The sequence below is a fragment of the Juglans microcarpa x Juglans regia genome, chromosome 3S (genome assembly GCF_004785595.1).
Source record: "Juglans microcarpa x Juglans regia isolate MS1-56 chromosome 3S, Jm3101_v1.0, whole genome shotgun sequence".
Classification (NCBI taxonomy): Eukaryota; Viridiplantae; Streptophyta; class Magnoliopsida; order Fagales; family Juglandaceae; genus Juglans; species Juglans microcarpa x Juglans regia.
In genome coordinates this window covers 6,513,382-6,534,475 of record NC_054599.1, presented here as the reverse complement: position 1 = coordinate 6,534,475, position 21,094 = coordinate 6,513,382, and the positions used below count along the sequence as shown (strand labels likewise).

Below are 21,094 nucleotides of genomic sequence, written 5' to 3'. Positions count from 1 at the left end.
TGTTCTGGAGGAATAAAATATTAAAAAAAAAAAAAAAAAAAAAAAAAAGAGGCTTTGATCGAGCTACAGTTCTCAGCCAAATATTTACCGTAACTCAAAGTTCCTATTCCACTAACTTGCCTAATCCAATGTGGTTTATTTTTATGGTCAATTTATTTGCATTTGCCTATTCCGTTAAGAACGTTCTTAGGGGCCAAGCTCATGCATGAGCTGTCTGGTTCCCATATATAAATAAAACATATTAGGTTAATCTCGACGAAATCTAATAAAAGTAAATTTTGCAAACTGATTCATCTTTAATAGATAAAAAAGTCTGTTCATCATCTATTTTCTCATCATTTCATTATATGACATTAGATGATAGGTTCACAAGTAAGATAGAATAAATATTCTCTAATCATCTAATAGCACATCTTGAGATGATGAGAAGATAATGAGAATTAGGATATTCAGTATCATTACTCATATATATATATATGACTGTTACATCCACAAATGAATTATACAAAAACAATTTTACAAACTGATGCGACTTCATCTGATCCATTAAATCTACTTTATAATAAAAGTAAATTTACAATCTGACGAATCACATCAAGGCATGTCAGTTTGTAGGATTACTTTTGTATAATCACTTTGTGGCTAGAGTATTTTCCATATATATATTGAAAATTCAAAATCCTAATTCTAGATCTTGAAATCGCAACAAACTTAGTCGTATCTAAAGACATAGTACTATCAAAAGAGTTTTTTGACAAGCGTTTTTCCCTATTTTTTTTGGCTCTGTCTAGCGAAATCTTTGTGTCAAAGTTGTGTAGATTCAGATATTAGCTGTCAAGAATATATAATATAGACTTTACATTGTTTCACAATATAGCAATATCATCTTCTTCAAGTATTGATCATAATTTTCTTTTTCCAAAAAGAAAAGAGAAAAATTGATTTGTAGCCATATATAGATCAGCACTGGTCCAATTTCTGTACGTACTAAATTAAAGATACATCGATACACATTGAAGAGTTGAAGAGCAAATGTGTCAGTGAGTTGCATTTTGAGGACTACTTTTTAATTATTATCAGTATGAATAATTTCTAGAACTAAATATTTCGATGATCAGTCACAAAAAATGATATAGTTTAATATAATACGTTAAACTGTAAAATTATTTTTATTATAAAATAGATCTAACATATCATACGAATGCATGTCAGTTTATGAATTTATTTTTATAGAATATCTATATTTTTGTAGCAATTATTTTATATTTCATGTTCATACAAATCAAAGTAATTTCTTGATCAGGAGAAGAATATATTTATGAAAAAAAATTCTTCTCATATTCTATCAATTTGATAAGTGAAATGTGAGATGATAAGTGTGAAATATGAGAATGAATAGGTGATTAATTCTTTCCTTACACCGGTACGAAGACTGTACAACGAAGGTGGATCAAACAGTACTACAGGGTGTTCTTTGGTGTCAGAAAATCTAATTTGGGAACAATAGCTGTCAATGGACAGACAATCCACACCAGTTTTGTCTTTAATGTGACGCGTTTGGGGTAAAAAACAGGCTGGAACTCGGATATCCTTTCTCCTTAAAAACCTTTGACCCTCCAAGGCAATGGAGGCATTGAATATCCACCTCGATCGGTCTCCTTAATTTATTCTTTCCTTTTGGTAATTTATATAGTTTCTTTGGGATATTCTGCCGCCACTGCAAAACATCCAAAACTCCAGCAGCTAGCAGTTTAATTTGATCTTTTATATTATAGCATTTAAGCATTAGGTTTCAATTTTTGTCAGTAATTAATGGCTCCTGCAGACAAATCATTGAAGTTTGTTCTTCTAGTCTCATGCTCCCTTATCGTCCTCAACCTTTTCTGTATTGATCCCGTCCATGCCCTAGACCTCGGTCTTAAAGTTAAAGGACCTGCTAAAGCTCTGGTTTGTAATCTTCTTTGTCCTCATTATAGATATATATATAATCTTTTGCAGTAGCACTCCATCTTACGTACCAATCTTTTTCTAATTTCTGTTTTTTTCCTTGCCATGATTAATCACGTAAAAACAGTTTAACTATGAAGAGATTTTATGAAAATAAACTCATTAACTGATGTGATTTTGTGATATAGCTATTTTTATTATAAAATATATCTAACGTATAATATGAAACTATGTCATTTAATAGATTTCTTTACGTGAAAAGAAATTTTTTATCTGTAGTAGCACTTCTCGTTGAAGAATTGCCATCTTTTGTAATTACTTGGACGTTATTGGTTTTGTAGGTTAAACACTTCAAGTGCAGTAGAAAATGCGAGTCAGAATTCTGTAAAGGTTATTATATATACCAGTCTTTTGGGGGCGTTAAGGCTAATTCGTTGATAATTTATTCATTAATATTTTGATCTATTGAGGGTTTAACAAATGGCGCTTTATTTAATTCTTTCTGCTATTTTCTTGTGATAAATATATATTAATAGTTCCTCCACTCCTGAGATATGGCAAGTACTGTGGGCTATTATACGGTGGATGCCCTGGGGAGAAGCCTTGCGATGCCCTCGACGCTTGCTGCATGGATCATGATGCTTGTGTGGGAAATAAAAACCGTATGTTCACGAGTACTCGTCCACGATTTCTAAACCTCGTTTTTTCACAACTTTTATCATTGCTGCATGCATGCACTTGATAAAATTATAAAGAAAAAAGATCTAGCTAGTTATTTTCATGTTGTCAATATATATATATATATATATATGTATATATCATATAGCTAGGATGTCCATTAAAGAAATATTTGAAGTTTGAACAGATGATAATTAATTTGATGGTGTTTTTATTTTGCTCAGATGGTTATGGCTATCTAAACAAAGAGTGCAGCCGAAACTTACTGAAATGTATGGCAAAGGTTAAAAAGTCAGGAGCTGAGACGTTTAAGGGGAGCAAATGCCAAGCTGGTGAGGTGATCGATGTTATTACTGACGTCATTAAAGTTGCTTTAGGTGCTGGAAAATTTGTTCCCCCATCAAAATAGCATTAGCTAGGCTGAATTTTCCTTGCTCGATCGATCTGAACGGAGATCTAGAGGGAACAAGTTTAATCTCTCTCTCTCTCTCTAAAAGGTCATGATTTCAGTACTGGGGGCAACAGTTCTTTTGTTCTCTCTGTGTTTTTGTTTCATGGGTAAATGAAGGTTTTAAAAAGTAATTAAGCCAGTGTTAAGAGTGCGTATTGCAATTGGATTGAATCAACTAATTATATATTAACAACTTTGAGCAATGATACCTTATATTCTAAATTTTATGATATTTAATCATAGTTGATGAGATGACATTTGTCTGGTATCATGTGCCGACCACTAAATTACAACCACTTGACGTGTCACAAAGCAAATATAACTGAAGATAATAAAATCTAAAATAAAAAATAATATTTGTTTGTCTATTAGAAGTATTTGTCAGATCAATGGTTCTGTTTGAATTGGGAGTTGATCTTAACTCATCTCATTTAATTATTATAATTTTTTTAAATTCTCACATAAAATATAATAAAAAATTCAACTTTTTTAAATTCTAAAATAATAATAATATTTTTTTCAATTTTCAATTTTTATCTCAACTCAATATCTAAACATTATCTAAGAGCATTGACAACAATGGTCTAGTCCAAAATTTGACTAAAAGTTGAGATTTTGGCTAAAGCCAAAGCCATGGGAGATATTAATTTACATTGCATTATCCATCATAAAGTCAAAATAATAATATAATATTATGTATTTTAATAATAACTTTTTTAGATTTTTTTATATTTTACAAATATATTCCATATATTAATTAATAATTTAATTTTTATTTATAATTATTGTTTTTCAACTATTTTTTTGTTCAACCTAATTATCCAACGAATACACTCCAACTAAAGGAAGAGAAAAAAAAAAAGTAAAAGGGGGACTGAACAGTAAAACTGTAGAACTGTAGAACTTAGAGAATATTTTTAAACTAAAAAATTGTTTTGGAGATAAATAGTAGAGTTCAAAACATAGAAAATAGTTTGACTTTACTCTAGCTCAAAAGTGGAGCATTAGAGTTTTGACTACTCTAATACATACTACTTTAGTAAAAATTAGGTAAAATTTAGTTAGGCACTAGTATTTGACTAGGCCAACACGAATGCTCTAAATCAATCATATTGTTTGAGGTTTGGACATTTTGTGGAGTAGGTCAAAAAGTGATTTGATATGTCCGGAGAGATGTATATACGTGACTTAATATTAGATACTAGAATTAATGGAATTATTTTTTATTGTGCAATATCCATCACATTCGTTTAATTGGGCCGGCCCTCACCTGACTTGACTTGAGGAACATGAGCTCAAGGACTGTTTGGAAGTTTCGTCCTAGATTTGACAATGGCTCTTTATTGGGTTTTGATATCTGGGCTAGTTGGGCTTCCTGAACCCATTGAATAAAGGGTTGTTTCTCCTGCAATCTAGCCTGGCTTAGGTTGTGTTTGGATAGTGATTTTATCACTTTTTGCTATTATTCACTACTACTAAATATTTTATCATTATTTTTCATCATTTTTTTACTGATATTTACAGATTATCTGAGATCATCTCACTACCCAAATGTAGCTTTAGTGTTTTCATTGGACCAAAGCCTATAACTCAAAGACATGCATTATTGATCCCTAAAGGCTAAACCTTTAGGCCTCATTTGGTTACACAAACTTTTTCATCTCATCTCATCTAATCATTATAATTTTTTCAAACTCCTACATAAAATACAATAAACAATTAAACCTTTTCAAATTTTAAAAAAATGATATTAAAAAATTATATGCTAACAATATTTTATTCAACTTTCATCTCATCTCATTCATCTATGTAACCAAATGAGGCCTTAGCCTTTAACAAAACACCCCATCACAGCTAATGTTGTACATTAAAGTAAGGACTCTAGGCCAAGTTAATCCCAACCTGTCCTCACTAAGGGGGGGAGTTGCCATTGTTGGTTTTTATACTATGGATTGTGTTATTTGGACCAAGAGCTGTGGTGGTTTGAAGAATGTTTCATTTTGTGTTCTAAGCTACCTAATGGATCAGAGCAACATTTTCTTAACTTGATTAGTTGTAGTGGAAACATATATTGATAATATTTAACTATATATGAATAGTCCGGAATGGGAGAAAAAATCATTTCCGGCCCACTATGATGAATAGGGCATCGATTGACGTGGTCCGGAGCCCCCGACAGGGATCCGGTGCGGCTGTGCGACATCCTTATGTAGTATGCACATCCATGGCAATGAATAAGAAGTAAATGCAAAGATAATAAAGAGATTGAGACACACAGATTTACGTGATTTAATATAATACCTACGCCCATGAACGTTTGGGGAGGAGAAATTCACTTTAACATGAGTATTTACAGTCTCTTATAGCCTCTCATTTCTCACTATACAATGGAAGTCAGAGATCTATTTGCTGGAGAAAATATTCTCACTGGAGCTCTCGTTGTAAGGTTGAAGAAGTTGAAGAAGTCTCCCCCAGAGTCGTCTGTCCCCCTCCAATAACAGTGAAGAATGGCAACATTTTCTCTTGCGCGTCTGACCTCCTCTCTTTTCTCCACTTTCTCATATTTCTTTTCTTTTTGTCTCTTCCTTCCCTTCCCTCTGACACCTTCTTTTCCATTGTCTCCTCTTTGTCTCCCTTCCTTTCTCTTTCTATTATCTTCTAGTGGAGGCTCTTTGATCAGTGTTTTAAATTTCGTACCGTACCGGCCGATACGGTCGAAATTTTTTGTTTCGACCGTCCAGCCGGTACAGGTACTATATCTGTTCCGTACCGGCCAAAATACCGGCCATACTGGCCGTACCGGCCGGAATTTCGGCCTGTACCGGCCGATATTTCGGCCTGTGTTTTTTTTTTTTTTCATTTTTTTAAACTACAAGCTTATTTTTTAACCTCCAATTCAGATTAGACTATTTATAATTTTTATATATATGTATTTATATATAATTTATTTATATATAGACTATTATTTTAGAATATAATTTTTATATATATTTATATATATAATTTATTCATATATCGACTATCCCGAAACGTTATCCAGAAACGCTATCCCAAAACGGTACCGGTACCGAAATATTTCGTTCCAGTGCCTTGACCGGTACGGCGTCCGGTACGGTATTCAAAACATTGCCTTTGATGGGCTGGGTCTGGGATATTTTATTCCCTTCAGTTGTCCGCGATTTGTAAGGTCGATTTGCTCCAATAGAAGGCATTGAGGATCTTTAAGATAAAATATGTGACAGAGATAGTCCGTTGAAATCTGTAAAGAAATAAATTATGGGACGTGCACTCGACTGCCTAAGGTGTGAGTGTGGAGTTCGCTTTTGGTGAGAAATGTACTCAACCATGTTAGGTGCGAGCGCGGAGCTCAGCTTTTGACGGGAGATGTATTTGACCATGTCAGGTGCGATCGCGGACCTTGGCTTTTGGTAAGAGCCTAGCTCAACTACGTAAGGTGCAAGCGCGGTCCTTGGCTTTGACAAGAGATGGCTCGACAACGTAAGGTGCGAGCATAGAGATCGATTTTGGTGGGAGATGGGCTCAACCATGTAAGGTAAGAGCACAGAGCTCGACTTTGAGCGCGAGGGTTGGGTAATCAAGTGACTTGCCTAATCGTTGGTCGCTTGGAGGTTGGGAGGTCCCTAACCTTTCTCGGCCTTGAGTTCGGTGCAAGGGAGATTGGGCTAGAGTGACTTGACCCACCTGTTGACTCTCGACAAGGAACAAGTAGGGTTGGGCAGTCCTTGACTTTTACCACTCGTGACTTCATTTGTATAGACATTTGCTTGAAGGGGAGCATGAGGTTGTTTTTATTTTCAATGGTGTTGGCAGGTTTTCTGCCTCTTGATGTGAATCCCTGTTGGTGTTCCTATTTCGTTATTGATGTTTGTTGGTGGAAACCTGATCTAAGTGGTCAGGGAGCCCCTCGACCCTCTGGGTCAATCTTAGGCAGTTGTCGAACCCATCGACTCGTTCTGGAAGGTATTTCCCACGAGGCAGTTGTGGAGCTCGAAGGCTCGTTCCCAAAGGTAACCCGTTGGCTGCAATTGTGGCACGAGTGTAAGACTCAACATTTGCTGGAGAAGATGTTGTGCTGATATTGCTTTCCAAGAGCAAGCCCAGTGACTCGGTTTTGTTTGCATGAGGGTTGAAAAGTCAAATGACTTGTATCCGACTTTTGCATCCCGGCGAGTTAAGAGACTTGACTTTGTCAGCACGAAGGTTGGGTAATCAAGTAAGGTAAGAGCACAAAGCTCGACTTTGAGCGCGAGGGTTGGGTAATCAAGCGACTTGCCCGATCGTTGGTCGCTTGGGAGGCCGGGAGGTCCCTAACCTTTCTGAGGCCTTGAGTTCGTTGCAAGGGAGATTGGGCTGGAGTGACTTGACCCGCCTGTTGACTCTTGACAAGGAACAAGTAGGGTCGGGCGGTCCTTGACTTTTACCGCTCGTGACTTCATTTGTATAGACATTTACTTGAAGGGGAGCATGAGGTCGTTTTTATTTTCAATGGTGTTGGCAGGTTTCTGCCTCTTGATGTGAATCCATGTTGGTGTTCCTATTTCGTTATTGATGTTTGTTGGTGGAAACCTGGTCTAAGTGGTCAGGGAGCCTCTCGACCCTCTGGGTCAATCTTAGGCAGTTGTCAAACCCATCAACTCGTTTTGGAAGGTATTTCCCACGAGGTAGTTGTGGAGCTCGAAGGCTCGTTCCCAGAGGTAACCCGTTGGCTGCAATTGTGGCACGAGTGTAACACTCAGCATTTGCTGGAGAAGATGCTGTGCTGATATTGCTTTCCAAGAGCAAGCCCAGCGACTCGGTTTTGTTTGCATGAGGGTTGAAAAGTCAAATGACTTGTATCTGACTTTTGCATCCCGGCGAGTTAAGAGACTTGACTTTGTCAGCACGAAGGTCGGCAAGTCAAGAGACTTGTGTCCGACTTGTACATCACTGCGAGGGGACTCGACTTTGTTGGTGCGAGGGCCGGCAAGTCAAGGGACTTGTGTCACACTATTCGGGAAGTTAAAGGACATGTGTCCGACTTGTACATCACGGTGAGTCAAAGGACTTGGATTTGTTGGTACAAGGGTCGAAAAGTCAAGGAACTTGTGTCTGACTTTTGCATTGTTGCGTGTCAAGAGACTCGGCTTTGTTGGTGCGAGGGTCAGCAAGTTGTGGGACTTGTGTTTGACTTTTGAATCGCGGCCGGTCAAGGGACTCGTTTTTGTTGAAGATGATGCTTGCCCGTGCTAAAAAAGTCAACTCGATTAATTTAAGCAACCCAAATCATAAATGTGAGATTTGTAAACCTGAATCACTTTGCTAGAGCATGGCGAAAGTTGGAGGCATGCCGAGGAGGCCTATGAGTAGCCATGTTTTGGAGATGATGAAGATCGAGGTGCCCGCAATGCCAAGCAATTTATTTTGATGGAGGCATATTAAGACGCCCGAGCGATACCCAAGTGGGGCTATGTAGCCGGTGTTTCACACCACAGGAACTAATTCTGTTAGTCAAAATGAAATTCACACAAATTTTGAGAGAGACAAATCGAGGTGTTTTAGCCACTATAGATGATTTTTGCTTGACTAAAATCGTTCGCTATCGGTTGTTGTTCCTTCTTATTTTTGCTTAACTGTTACAACCTTCCATATGCAAGAATCTTCTAGATTTTTTTAATTGTTATATAAATTCTCTTGAAATTTCTAGCTAGTTAACCTACTTAATATGTGGTTAAAAACATCTCAAAGGCTGTAAAATGAAGATTAAGTACAGGAGATAGGCAAAAAATTCAAGGAAGTCGAGAATGACTCAGATAAAAAAAAAAAAAAATCATGTAATTATATAAGCTCAAAAGGACAAAAAAAACTTGTATGATATAAAACTAAACAAACCGCATACTACATGCGAAAGTCAAATAAAGAGAGATAGAGATAAAATATTTTACCTTTTCGGCTTTTCGTGTCTATGGTGTTGGGGAAGACTTGTGAGTTCTATGGATTTCTTTTTTTGCTTTGCTTCCTCTCTGTCTCAAATCTGAAAAAAAGAATTGTTTCGACTCTCTCTCAAATCTATCCGGTCTGGTAAAAGGTATGGCATTTGGCTGGGTACATGGCATTAAGGTAATTAGGTAGGCTTTGTAGCATTTTGTGTCAATGCCACTCTCTCAGGATGTGTCAGTGCTACTCTCAAATCTGTTTGGTTGTGTTAGTGCCGCTCTTTTAGACTCAAATAGTAAGAAAATTGAAAGCATATTGTGTCACGTGTGAATTAGATTTTTTAATATGTCAAATCAAGATTATTATGAGAATAAACTTAAGAATATTTAAATGATATTTAAGAATATTTAAATGATACGCTGTGTGTTTGACTGTTGGGGGTAATCTCAAATATTTTAAGAATAAACTTAAAATTGTAATTATACAACATATAAGATTAATTTTTAAAACTTAACACCCCCAATCTACAACACAGTTCCACCTTGGCTATAATCTATGTAACAATTAGAAAACTGATATGTAACATTAATGTTATATTACATAATACATAATTAACTAATTTTTTAAAATAACTTACATTACTAATATAAACTTGGCAGTGATATGGTAACAAACCATTCACAACTTGTAGACAATTTTAAATATAGTAATATTTTTCATTAAATTTTATCTCATCCAATTAAAAGTAAAATTCAAAATAATATTATTTTATTACATAGTTGTAAACAAGTTGTTATACAATAGTAACTCTATTATTTGTAATATAAAATAGCTTGATATATCATACAACTTACTAAATATCGATAACTAATAATATAAAATATCTTCTATAAAAAGAATTATACAAAATATCCTATACACACATTGGGAACATAGTAAATATAATAAATAATGTAAACTATAAATAATTAATAATATATAATTAAGTATATAAACTTCGACTAACATTTAATAAAATATAACATATACATATATAACACATATTATGAGTTTTGAATGAGCTCAAATGAGCCAAGTCAAGTTTAAACGAATTTTGTTCACGAGTTTAAACTAAATCGAGCAGAGTTTATACAATTTTGCTCGTTTAATTTTCGAATCAATATTAATGTTTACGAGCATCTCAATTATTAAATTAACCGAATTTGAACCGAATATATACGAGCCGAACTTAAGCCGTTAACAAACGACTCTTTTTATTTGCAGCCAACTGCACTTCTCTTTGGAACTAAAGAATCAGCCAATGAGTATAGTGGAGCAGCGCACGTAGAGCTTTGGACACCATAAAAAAGAAGAGTGGACCATTTATGAGCTATGGAAAGAAAAATAACAAAAACTTGAAAAAGAAAAAAGCTGGTATAAACTAGAGGTGATAATATGTGATATGTCTTGTGAATTTAATATGAACACGACATGAAATTAACTAGTTTTGAGTTTGATATAAATGAGTTTGAATCAAAACATATTTACCCTTTAAGACACTATTAATAAACGGTTCAACCCAAAATCAATCTACAATAATTCATTTAATTTTTATTTCAAATTTATAACTTTATTATTGTTGGATTGTAATGTTGTTATTTTTTAATATGCTTATGTTTTTATTATTGAGATTATAATTCTGAACATATGCTCATATTTGTTATTGTAGGGTTAGTAATATTAGTTTTATTATATATTAAATTCAAAAAATATTAATATTTTTTGTTAGCATGTAATCTTATTATTTTTTTAGATATTGTGGTTACTAATAATATAGATTTTTAACTTTTGTGAAATTATGTTAATCAAGTCAAATGTGTTATGCATGTTAGTTCAACTTATTTACATAAAACGTTTTGATTGAGTCATATCATGTTGACTTATTTTTAATTAATTATTAAATTAATCAAAACGGATGACACAACATGATCTATTATTTAAATCGGCCGGATTAATGTTTGAAGATTTGATTCATTTAACTTAATTGGTCGGGTTCAGGTTAACTCATATAGTTAAATATCTATGACTTGACATAATATAAATATGCTCGCGAACACAAATTGCTACCCCCAAACTATGGACTTGAAAGAGTGGGAGAGGTAGGGGAGCATAAGGCTCCCTAACTGGAGTGTGCCTAGTGGTTGGTGAATTGGGAGAGTTAGCGCCTGCAGATAAGTTTTGGTAGAGGTTGATTAAGGATTTGTTTGGAAATATCAATTATTTTATTATTATTTATAAATTATTTAATATTTTTTTATTATTATTTACAAATATTTTGATATACTCTTAATATCCACGTTATTCAGTAGATATAATATACTTTATTTTCTATAATATCCAAATCTGAGTTTTGCTGAATAAATTTTTTTTCCTGAATATATTCTCAAAAACAAATCTGTAATTGTAATTCAATGGAAATTATAGATAAAACTACCTAGCAATATTTAGGCATGCTTATTCAAAGCATCAAATAAACCTTTATTCAAATCATCAAAAGATTTACAAATAATATTTTATCATTATAATTTTTTTAAATTCTTATATAAAATATAATAAATAATTTAATTTTTTTAAATATCAAAACAATAATAATATTAAAAAATAATATTTTAATAATATTTTATTCAACTCATTTAAAATTATTTCATCTTTATCTCTCAATTCAAACGCCTCTTGACAGAACTAATTAACAAAACTGTTCTCAGTTAACAGTAAATTCCATAAATAAAAACTATAATAATAATTCAAAGCTGCCGCATGTTTGGTGAGTAGCGTCAACTACACTCCAAGAACACTTCACGAGCCACTACAAGACATCCCAACCTCTTCTTTCCTCTGGCAATTCCTCTGTTTTCTTCTCTACCTCTCTCTCTCTCTCTCTCTCTCTCTCTCCCCTTTAAGGCAATCAGTGCCTTTAAGCAAAACCACGCCTCATTTATCAGCGCTTTCTCTGCTCGATCCATCCAACAATGGTTCCATACCATTCATTGAAGTTTGCCCATCTCCTCTCATGCTCCCTCATTGTCCTCAACCTTTTCTGTGTTCCCGTCCATGCCCTTAACATCGGCGTTCGAGCTGCAGGTGATGCTGTCACTGTGGTTTGTTCCTAATAATCTTTCGCACTCCATCTTAAGTTCTTAACACTCGTTTTCTTTTTCTTTTTTCTATTATTATCGTCTGATGCATCATAATAATTTCATTTTTCCCGAACTTCATTGTTTGTTTGTAGGGTAAAGATTGCAGTAAAAAATGCGAGTCAGACTTCTGTTCAGGTACCCTTTTCATGGATTTTTAAAGCATCAATATTTTGTGCGTGCGTTTCTCTTTTTCATTTATGATTAAAGGGTAGTTCTTGATTTATTCTTAAGTTTAATTACTAATTTTTCTTTTGGTTATTATTATTATTTTCTTTTTGTGATTAATAGTTCCTCCATTTCTAAGATATGGCAAGTACTGTGGGCTCTTATACAGCGGATGCCCTGGGGAAAAACCTTGTGATGGCCTCGACGCTTGCTGCATGAAGCATGATGCTTGTGTGCAAGCTAAAAACAGTAAGTTAGATCATCCAAGACGAATGGATTTCTATGATTATTTCATTCAGGGTTTTCATTGCTGCACTTTTGTTTAGATGTCATGGTTCTTGACTTGATGTCATTATCTGGTTTATGATGTGTGAGAAGTTAGACAAGAATTTTCTTTGTTTTATTATTTCTGTTTCGTGTGGGTCTAAGAAATGATTTTATTATTCATTGGTACTTTTGGTAAGAGACGGAGACGTATGTAGGGTAGAATTAATGTAGAAATATGTTTGCAGTCTCGAACGTGTGATATAGATGAATCTAGGAGGAAATAAAGGGGCCAAAACTTTGGCATGGAACCAGAAACAAGGAGATAAATACACTTTGGAGATACAGATTTGCCCTTTGTATTCCAAATAATCAAAATCAAGCATTGCATCCTCATACTATAAGGCCCCGTTTGGATGTAGAAAGTGTTTCATCTCATCTCATCATTACAACTTTTCCAAATTCCCACACAAAATATAATAAACAATTCAATTTTTTCAAATCTCAAAACAATAATAATATTAAAAGTTAATATTCTAACAATATTTTTTCAATTTTCATCTTTCATCTAAAACCATCTCATCTCATCTTTGAATCCAAACCAGCCTAATTGACACTTTACAACCTCCATTAAGATTCGTTCATCAAAATTTTTCCTTCACCTATTTTTCATCAATTTAAATTGTCAAATTGACCTAGGGTGCAAAATACAAGTTTTTAGGAGTTGAAGGGTGGGATGTGTTAGTTTTGATAGTTTGGAATTATGCAAAGTGCAAAATGTTAATAATTTAAGGGTGCAAAGTATACTTTTCCCAAAAATGAAATAGGAAAAATTGATCAATAGCATGATGGATGGGGACATATTATACTAAATATTTTGGCTTGTGCACTGCAGTATGTCGGAACAAGATTCATGCACTTTCTGTGTGTGATAAATTATCATTTTGTCCCATCTTAAACTTTGGTTGGTTATTTGTGATTTTTAAAGTATGTGGTGTTTAAAATATAATAATGGTTGTGTTCAAAAGATGGTATGATATAATGTGGGGTTTGGACTGCAGTGATATTAATGTTGATGGTGTTGTGGCGCAGATGACTATCTAAGCCAAGAATGCAGCCAAAACTTCATCAACTGTATGGCTAACTTCAAAAAATCCGGAGGCCATACATTTAACGGGAACAAATGTCTGGTTGACGAGGTTATTGATGTTATTTCTGTTGTCATGGAAGCTGCTTTACTTGCTGGAAGATATCTTCATAAGCCTTAAAAGGGTGAAATTTCCTTCCTCTAGAGAGAGAGGAAACAAGTTCAGTTTCTTTTTGTTTTTCCCTTTCTCTCCTCTAAAATTAAGTACTTGATCCAGTTATTTGGCTGGGGGCAACTTTTTTTTTTTGTTCTGTGGGTAAATAATCTTGTCATTCCAATTTCTTTATGCTTCAAATGATTGCCTGCAAATCGTAGGGATAAAAAATGAAGACTTTGAAATGCTTGCAAGTGTTGAAGAGTACTGGAATGAAAATAGTTATTTTTTTACTCATCTTCTCCTGCATTTGCTGTAATCAAGAAGCTTTTTGTTTGATGGGGGAAAAACTATGAACTCCATAGAGACAGTCTATGTAACGATATATCGTTATGGATAATGCTAGTCGGCCACCCAACTCTTATCGCTGGACATGACAGCTAGTTCATTCTTCTTCTCTTTTTATTTGAAACATTTTAAAAAAAATACAAATTCATTAGTAGTAACTTTGTTAAACATTTAAAAAAATACAAAAAAATAAAATACATTAGCGGTAATTTTGAGTGGTATACTAGAGGGGACTAACAAGCATTTTCCATATCATTAAGCATATGCACTGAGAAAAGAACTAGCTTAGCTAGGTCACCAATTCACTAAGCCATTGAGTGGGGCATCTATATTTTTAATTTACATCTTTTTTTAACCGTGGGTGTCCGGGCCAACTTGCGCGCACCTCGACTAATCTAATAAGATCCTGAAGTTAACGACCAGGTAAACCTCCAATGACTCTAAGGGAACTCGAACTAGTAACTATTGAAGAGTAAACTCAAGGCCGGACCACCTGAGCATCAGGGTTTTTAATAAACATCTTTGAGGAAGTTTTTATCAATTGAGGAACATGTATAATTGCTTAGCTAGGCCTTAAGGGTATTCCCCTTCCAAGTCTAAGATACGAAGTGCAAACAATTTCTAGAGGTCACATCTAGTAAAAAGTTGATGATTTTCTTGATCCTATGATGTATGGGGTTTAACTTTCAACATTAATAATCAACTCGTTAGAATTTCTATTCCTTACGTGTTCCTAATCTTTGAAAAAGCCTTTCCCGTGCCCTATGCTGTAGGCAATATGTAACCTCTTTCCCGTGAATTCGTATTCTTCTGAGCAGGAACCTCTCTGTTCTTCCCTATGCAAATTTCTATTGATCGAGAGTGTATAATTATATAGAAACCATAATGATAAAATTTTGTGGGGTCTGCCTGCCAGAGCATGCATGAACAAATGGTACCGTGAATAAGTGGTCATATTAAAATAGTGGACTTTTGCAGCATTACTCATTCTGTAACCGAACGTAAAAGGGACAAAACGATCCAAGACTTTACGTTTTGTGCTTTGAAAGATGAAAAAAAATACTATAGCTATAAAGTAATTATATAAAAGTAATCTCATAAACTGATCTGAGTTAATGTAGTTTGTCAAATTGTTTATAAAACAGATATGACGGATCACATGAAGCCACGTCAGTGTATGAAATTACTTTTATGTAAAACTTTGTGATTGTAACACTCATCGTTTATTTTTAATTTTATAACTTTTTGGGGTATAGGCTCCAGTTAGATTTCACCCTCCAGCAGATTTGTTAACAAAGTCAGAAAGCAAGATTACATCCCAGATCTTTCTTCATTCAAGTGGGAAATCATTTTCCACACCAGTATGCATTCTAAAAGATGAGGTTATCGCTATGAATAATTTTCATTTTCATTGGAACAGCCATTATTGTCATAGTTGTCATTTCCTTAAAGTCAAGCCCTGTGTTGAAATATGAGCCAACCAAAGTCTTGTAGAGTTGGGCATTCACTGACAGCAAAGTGCAACCTTTCAAAAATAGAGAAAACAAATGTATAGAGACTACCCAATCTTGCTTGCAAAGATCTAAGAACTGCAGTCTTCATATCTGGGCTGTAAGCAAATCTTAAAAAAAATGAGTGCTTGAGTTCCATGACTTCAGATGGCAGAAAATGAGAAAAAGATGAATTCAACTCGTGACCTGCATTTTGGCAGATAGATACAGCAGAAAAGGAGGGACCTGCTAGTCTGCTCCTGACCCTACATGTGCATGATAGACCAGGAAGTAATTCAACCCCACCATTTTTTTAATCCTTTTGTTGTTTGTGCAGCTTTGGTTTGTTAAGTTCTTCATTGAGGGCCACAACTTCTATATCTATCAGTCACGGGGGTTGGAGAATAAGTTACTATGTACGACTACTTTTTTAGGATAACAGATGAACTTGGAAATCTGGCTTTATAATAACTAAATCAATAAGGAGACTTGTGCTCACTACAACCAGTTTGAGATTACTGAATTTTCAGAAAGTTGTAGGTTTAGACCATATCCTGCCCTTTAAAATGCATTGTTCATGAGAGGTACAGCATACAAGCACATTAGCTGCAACCATATAATTTGTTGGTCCAACAAATTCTGTCTTTACAATTTTGCTTTGTGAACTCAGAAAAGGATCCCATCCATCCCTGAAGAATTTGATTGAAAAGCAAGGTTGTGACAACTTAAGACTAGCCTAGGTTATAATTGAGGCCTTTTTCTATTGTTATATACTCCAAAAACTTCGATTCTATTCACTCCCTTTTATGCTAAATTTAGGATATTATAATCTTTCCGATGGCCTTGTCCAACCTCCGAATCCCGTTGTGTGGTTGGCAAACTTCAAGGGCAGTCTTCTTGTGTGTTTCGATATAGGTTGTGTTTAGCTAATGAGATATTCTCAGATATTCTGTGAATAGTAATGAAAAAGTAATGTCACAAGAAATTCTTCTTCCCCAACAGTATAAGATCTCATTTACTACACTTCAATTCTAAATATAGGATATTTAAAAAAGGCCTTAAAAAAATACAAGATTACCTCAGTGAAGATCTATATGCATATCATTTATAGATATAATAATCAAGTGGATGCCAGAAGAATCACATACCTTAGAAAAAACAAGATGAGATCTTGCTCCAGGCTTAGGAAAGAAAATTACCCCTGAAATTGATTGATGTTATCCTAACCAAACCCAAATTGATGACCCACCCCAAGAACTGATGGGTCAGATCCTGGCCCAGGTTTAGCCTAGTTTCAAAGCCCAAAATCATACGAGTAGGCCTAAAAAAAAATTACAGTCTGACAGCTGTGGGATTTGAACCCACGCCCTTTCGGACCAGAGCCTAAATCTGGCGCCTTAGACCACTCGGCCAAACTGTCAACACGTTCACTTGTTCTGTTATTTTTATACTTAAAAGGCGCCTTCTTGGTTAACCGTGATGCCTTCCGATCTCGTTGTCTCACTCTGTCTGGCTGCTCTCTAAATTACGCAATTCAAGAAATTGTTATTTCCATTGAAAAACCTTATCAAAATGAGAATAACATCATAGATCAATTTTTCATCTTAAATTTCCCATGACTAAATATGGTACAGCAGATTTTGTGAGGATATATGTCTGAGGGGGAAGAGAATTCCCATTCTGCCGTGAACTAAATACATATAATATTTTCTTTTTCTGGGCATACATATAATATAAAAAAATTTTACTCATCAACTACTATTCACCACCCTGTACCCCACACCCTATGAATAGCATCCATATATCCTATGAAAAACACTCACATATCCTATAAAAAAGCTATAAATATGAGGTGTGAAAGTGAATAGTAGTTGATACATAATAAATCGTTAGAACCTCACATGCAGTCTTGGCTTGTGGGTTTCAATATATTGCTTGTAACATCTTATGTTAAAGTATACTCCAAAATCTACAAAGAAGTCAAGTCGAAATTAAGCTATAATTCACACAATCAAATATTATAATGCTATATTTTTCAAGCAATCATGATCTCAAACATTCTCTATAGTTTGATGCTCTTCAGTCTTTTACGAAGTACATATTCTTGCCTCACAAAACATGCACACACACTCACCCTGGCATACATGTCTGAACGAACCTCTAATTACTAATTAGTGGCTAATCCTCTTTGCTGGCTTCACCTCTCTCTGTTCTGCAATTTACCTTTGTTCTTAATTTCTGGCCAAATCATGTCAGTTCAAGATTTCCAATCTACCATAGTTTTGGATGCTTGGCAGAAAATTCTGGACGTACTTGAGCCATCCACTTCACATTCCCTCTCCTGCATGTGTTTCTTTTGATCTTTCATTCAAGTTGAGCGAGGTGCATTTTTCAACTCCAAGAATTTAGCCAGTATGAACTGCTACATAAGTGATCAAGAAGACCACCTGAATCATAGGTACTGTACCCTTCGTCAAATGATGCTAAGGGACCATGTGGTTCGGTCATGTTCAGAAATCCGTGTCCTTCCTCCCCAAAGCTTCCAACGCCATTCTCCTCTTCATATGGGAACATTACTCCCTTGTGTTCCATTCCTTTCTGCAAGCAACTCGACTTTGCTTTAGTCTCACTGTCAGAACTTCCATCATCTGATCTACCAGCTACTGTGCTGTTTCCTTCCAAACCCTTGCTGCTGCTCTCGCCGTTCCCATCATGGTTTTCACCCAGCAGATCACCTAGGTTCTGCAACTGTTTGAATGGCAAATAACATGCTTAGTGGTTATCAATTTTGCAGAGATATTTGGAATGCCTTTTCAGATTATAATAAGAAGTTTGAGAACTATACCTGTATGAGCAAGGATTGCTTCTCTTTCTTTAAGGACTCAAACTGAGATGCTAAATTCTCGTAATTATCTCTCAGTGTTCTGTATTCTTGCTCTATATATTTTGACTTCCATCTAGCCCTTCTGTTCTGAAACCATATGGCAACCTGGCGTGGTTGCAGCCCAAGCTCTCTTGCCAGTTGCACCTTCTTCCTAGGCTCGAGCCTCGTATCTGATTCAAAAATGGACTCCAGTGACTTGATTTGCTCATCACTAAATCTCTTCTTGTTCATGATCTTCTTGTTCGTCCTCTTTCTTGGCTGTTGGCAGGTGAGGTTTTGATCATCATGTCTTCCTTCTGGAACTGCCGGAGTGTAAGACTTGCACTCCCTTCCTTCCATTTTCTGTTTCTCAACTGTAATAAGAATTCATGTTAATCAAGTTCTATCAGCTAATATGAACGAAAGATATCACTCCAATTCCCTCCTGGATGAAATGAAAGTTCTTTAGAACTCTGCAGAAGGAGAAGGGCTGTAGGATATATAGTTGGACATGAAGAAAGCAGAAATCTTGGGACTTTTGGATTACCCCAACCAATGGGATTGGATATCGTGTGCCATTCACTTCTTGTGCCTTCGTGTCGTTTCTGTGATCTTCTCCCTTTTTCTATTTCAATGATATTTCTTAATAAATAAATAAAACTCTATGCTTGTCAGCGTGTCACGAGCCTATACAGTATGCCATTTAGGCGTCTTTATGGAGAAGGGGAGATGGGAAAAAGGACAAGCTGAAGAAACAAAAAAGAAAATGAAACTAGCCCTCAACCACCTTCTTTTGCATCTGCAAGTCCATAATGTTTGGGTATTTTCATTCTGCATTTTTTAAAAGGTGTGCAAGCATTTACATGGGATGGTAATATAACTATTTAAATGCACTTTCAACCCCACCATGCACAGTGCGAAGATAATTAATCTTATATATTACTGTTTGTTTTTGGAATAGAAATGCTCAGTTCAGTTGGGAAAATGGAGGAAGTAGATAATTAAAGTCATTTGGTTAGTCATGAGAATTTTTTGTAGAGTTCGATATTATATTCTCAAGTCAGTATTTAGAGTACAGTATCTATATTATTTAAATTATATCATATAAACACTTTATTAGATATACTCTACGCACCGACTTGAGAATAAAATTTACTAATATTGATTTTAGGATTTTATTCATTTTAGAAGTTAAAAAGAATAATTCTCTTGGTTGATATATTATTTTGTTAGAGATAATTTGATTAGATATTATCCTAATTATCAAGTGATTTGGTTTTCATAATTATTAGATAATTTACCTCATCTTATCTTCATTTAATTTTCTAATAAATAGCGACTTATGCTTTGCATGTATTTAATCAATTATAAGACCTGCACCCCCTCTCTCTCCTCTTTTATCCATCTCATGAAGTTCTATTATACTTTGTATTTTCTACCCTATTTTGACTAACGACTGCAAAACATTGTATTTGGTAAGTAAAAGGAAGTGCATTAATTGTTTCCTGCACTTTTCTTTCAGCCCAGACAGAATCTGATCTCCATCGCTTGTAAAAGAGATATTTTATCGAATTGTTCACGTGACATCATGTCAATTTCTCGAGAAATTTTGAATGCTCGTAATTTAAAATATAACGTAAAATAGCAATGATGCATACATCTTGATTGTTTCATGCGTAATAACTTCAAACGACAGTAATTTAAAAATGTGTCACATTAGTTCGGTTTGGATTCATATCTCATCTCAATTCATTTCATTACTATTTATCAATTTTAACTCATAAATTTTATTACTATTTACAATCTATCTTATTACTATTCACAACTTATGTTTGAATCAAACGAGGTCTAAATATGAATGAATACGACAAAATTTAAGAGAGAGATTGTCAAAAGAATGACTTACAAGTTGGGGCATGAATTTGTAGATCATCCTGGTATTGATGTCTATCACTTTGGCATAAGATGAGGATTACAATTGAGTCGCCTAATACAGACAGATCACAAAGTAAGGTGTTAAATCACAAGGAGAAAAAAGAGAGAAAGCAAGCTGCTTGACAAGGATAGCTAATCATCTCAAAGGCCATTTCATTTCGTAACCAACTTGGTTTCAAGGATAAGTATGGGAATTAATGTCAAATTGAGTCCAATGATGTGGGTCCTATAGATTATTTGATTGTCCAACTTATGTAGTTTGGCGTACGTGTCCATGTCGTGTTTGGTGAAGTGTCTTGAAATCGAGGAAGAATTGGTACACGTACGTGTATCGGTCAAAACTCAAGGCAGAGATGCATGTCTTTGGGATTCCTGGCTTGCACGCCACGGGAGCTCTTGCTGTCTGTCGTGGTTTACAATTTGGCAACGAAGTTTTGAGCTGCTTACTTCTGATTTGCATTACACATTTAGAAAGCAAATTCAAACTTTTGGAAATTTTAAGGGTTCGAGGAAGAAGATTTTTTTTGCAAATGTCAGGAAATTAGCACCTGGTCATGTATTTTGTTTCTATTCTGTCATGTCAGCTCTATATTTTTTCTACT

General features: G+C 34.8%; 3 protein-coding genes and 1 non-coding gene across 4 annotated transcripts; 2 read left to right on the top strand and 2 right to left on the bottom strand.

Moving 5' to 3' along the window:
• The first annotated feature begins 1,620 nt into the window (after positions 1-1,620).
• LOC121258181 (phospholipase A2-alpha-like) lies at positions 1,621-3,271 on the top strand. Its single transcript, XM_041159566.1, has 4 exons — positions 1,621-1,947; positions 2,289-2,337; positions 2,484-2,609; positions 2,850-3,271. Exons 1-4 carry the CDS (start codon positions 1,813-1,815, stop codon positions 3,032-3,034), a joined length of 495 nt encoding a protein of 164 aa, XP_041015500.1. The 5' UTR covers positions 1,621-1,812; the 3' UTR covers positions 3,035-3,271.
• An 8,596-nt stretch (positions 3,272-11,867) lies between these two features.
• Positions 11,868-14,149, top strand: LOC121258474 (phospholipase A2-alpha-like). Its single transcript, XM_041159998.1, has 4 exons — positions 11,868-12,147; positions 12,279-12,321; positions 12,475-12,600; positions 13,708-14,149. The coding sequence occupies exons 1-4, from the start codon at positions 12,019-12,021 to the stop codon at positions 13,881-13,883; spliced, it is 474 nt and encodes a 157-aa protein (XP_041015932.1). The 5' UTR covers positions 11,868-12,018; the 3' UTR covers positions 13,884-14,149.
• A 2,885-nt stretch (positions 14,150-17,034) lies between these two features.
• TRNAL-UAG lies at positions 17,035-17,114 on the bottom strand. Its single transcript has one exon. It is a non-coding gene; the product is annotated as a tRNA-Leu (tRNA).
• Positions 17,115-17,685: 571 nt separating this feature from the next.
• LOC121258179 (homeobox-leucine zipper protein ATHB-12-like) lies at positions 17,686-19,280 on the bottom strand. Its single transcript, XM_041159563.1, has 2 exons — positions 18,540-19,280; positions 17,686-18,442 (listed from the first exon to the last, which is right to left on the bottom strand). The coding sequence occupies exons 1-2, from the start codon at positions 18,915-18,917 to the stop codon at positions 18,086-18,088; spliced, it is 735 nt and encodes a 244-aa protein (XP_041015497.1). The 5' UTR covers positions 18,918-19,280; the 3' UTR covers positions 17,686-18,085.
• Between the last annotated feature and the right edge of the window lie 1,814 nt (positions 19,281-21,094).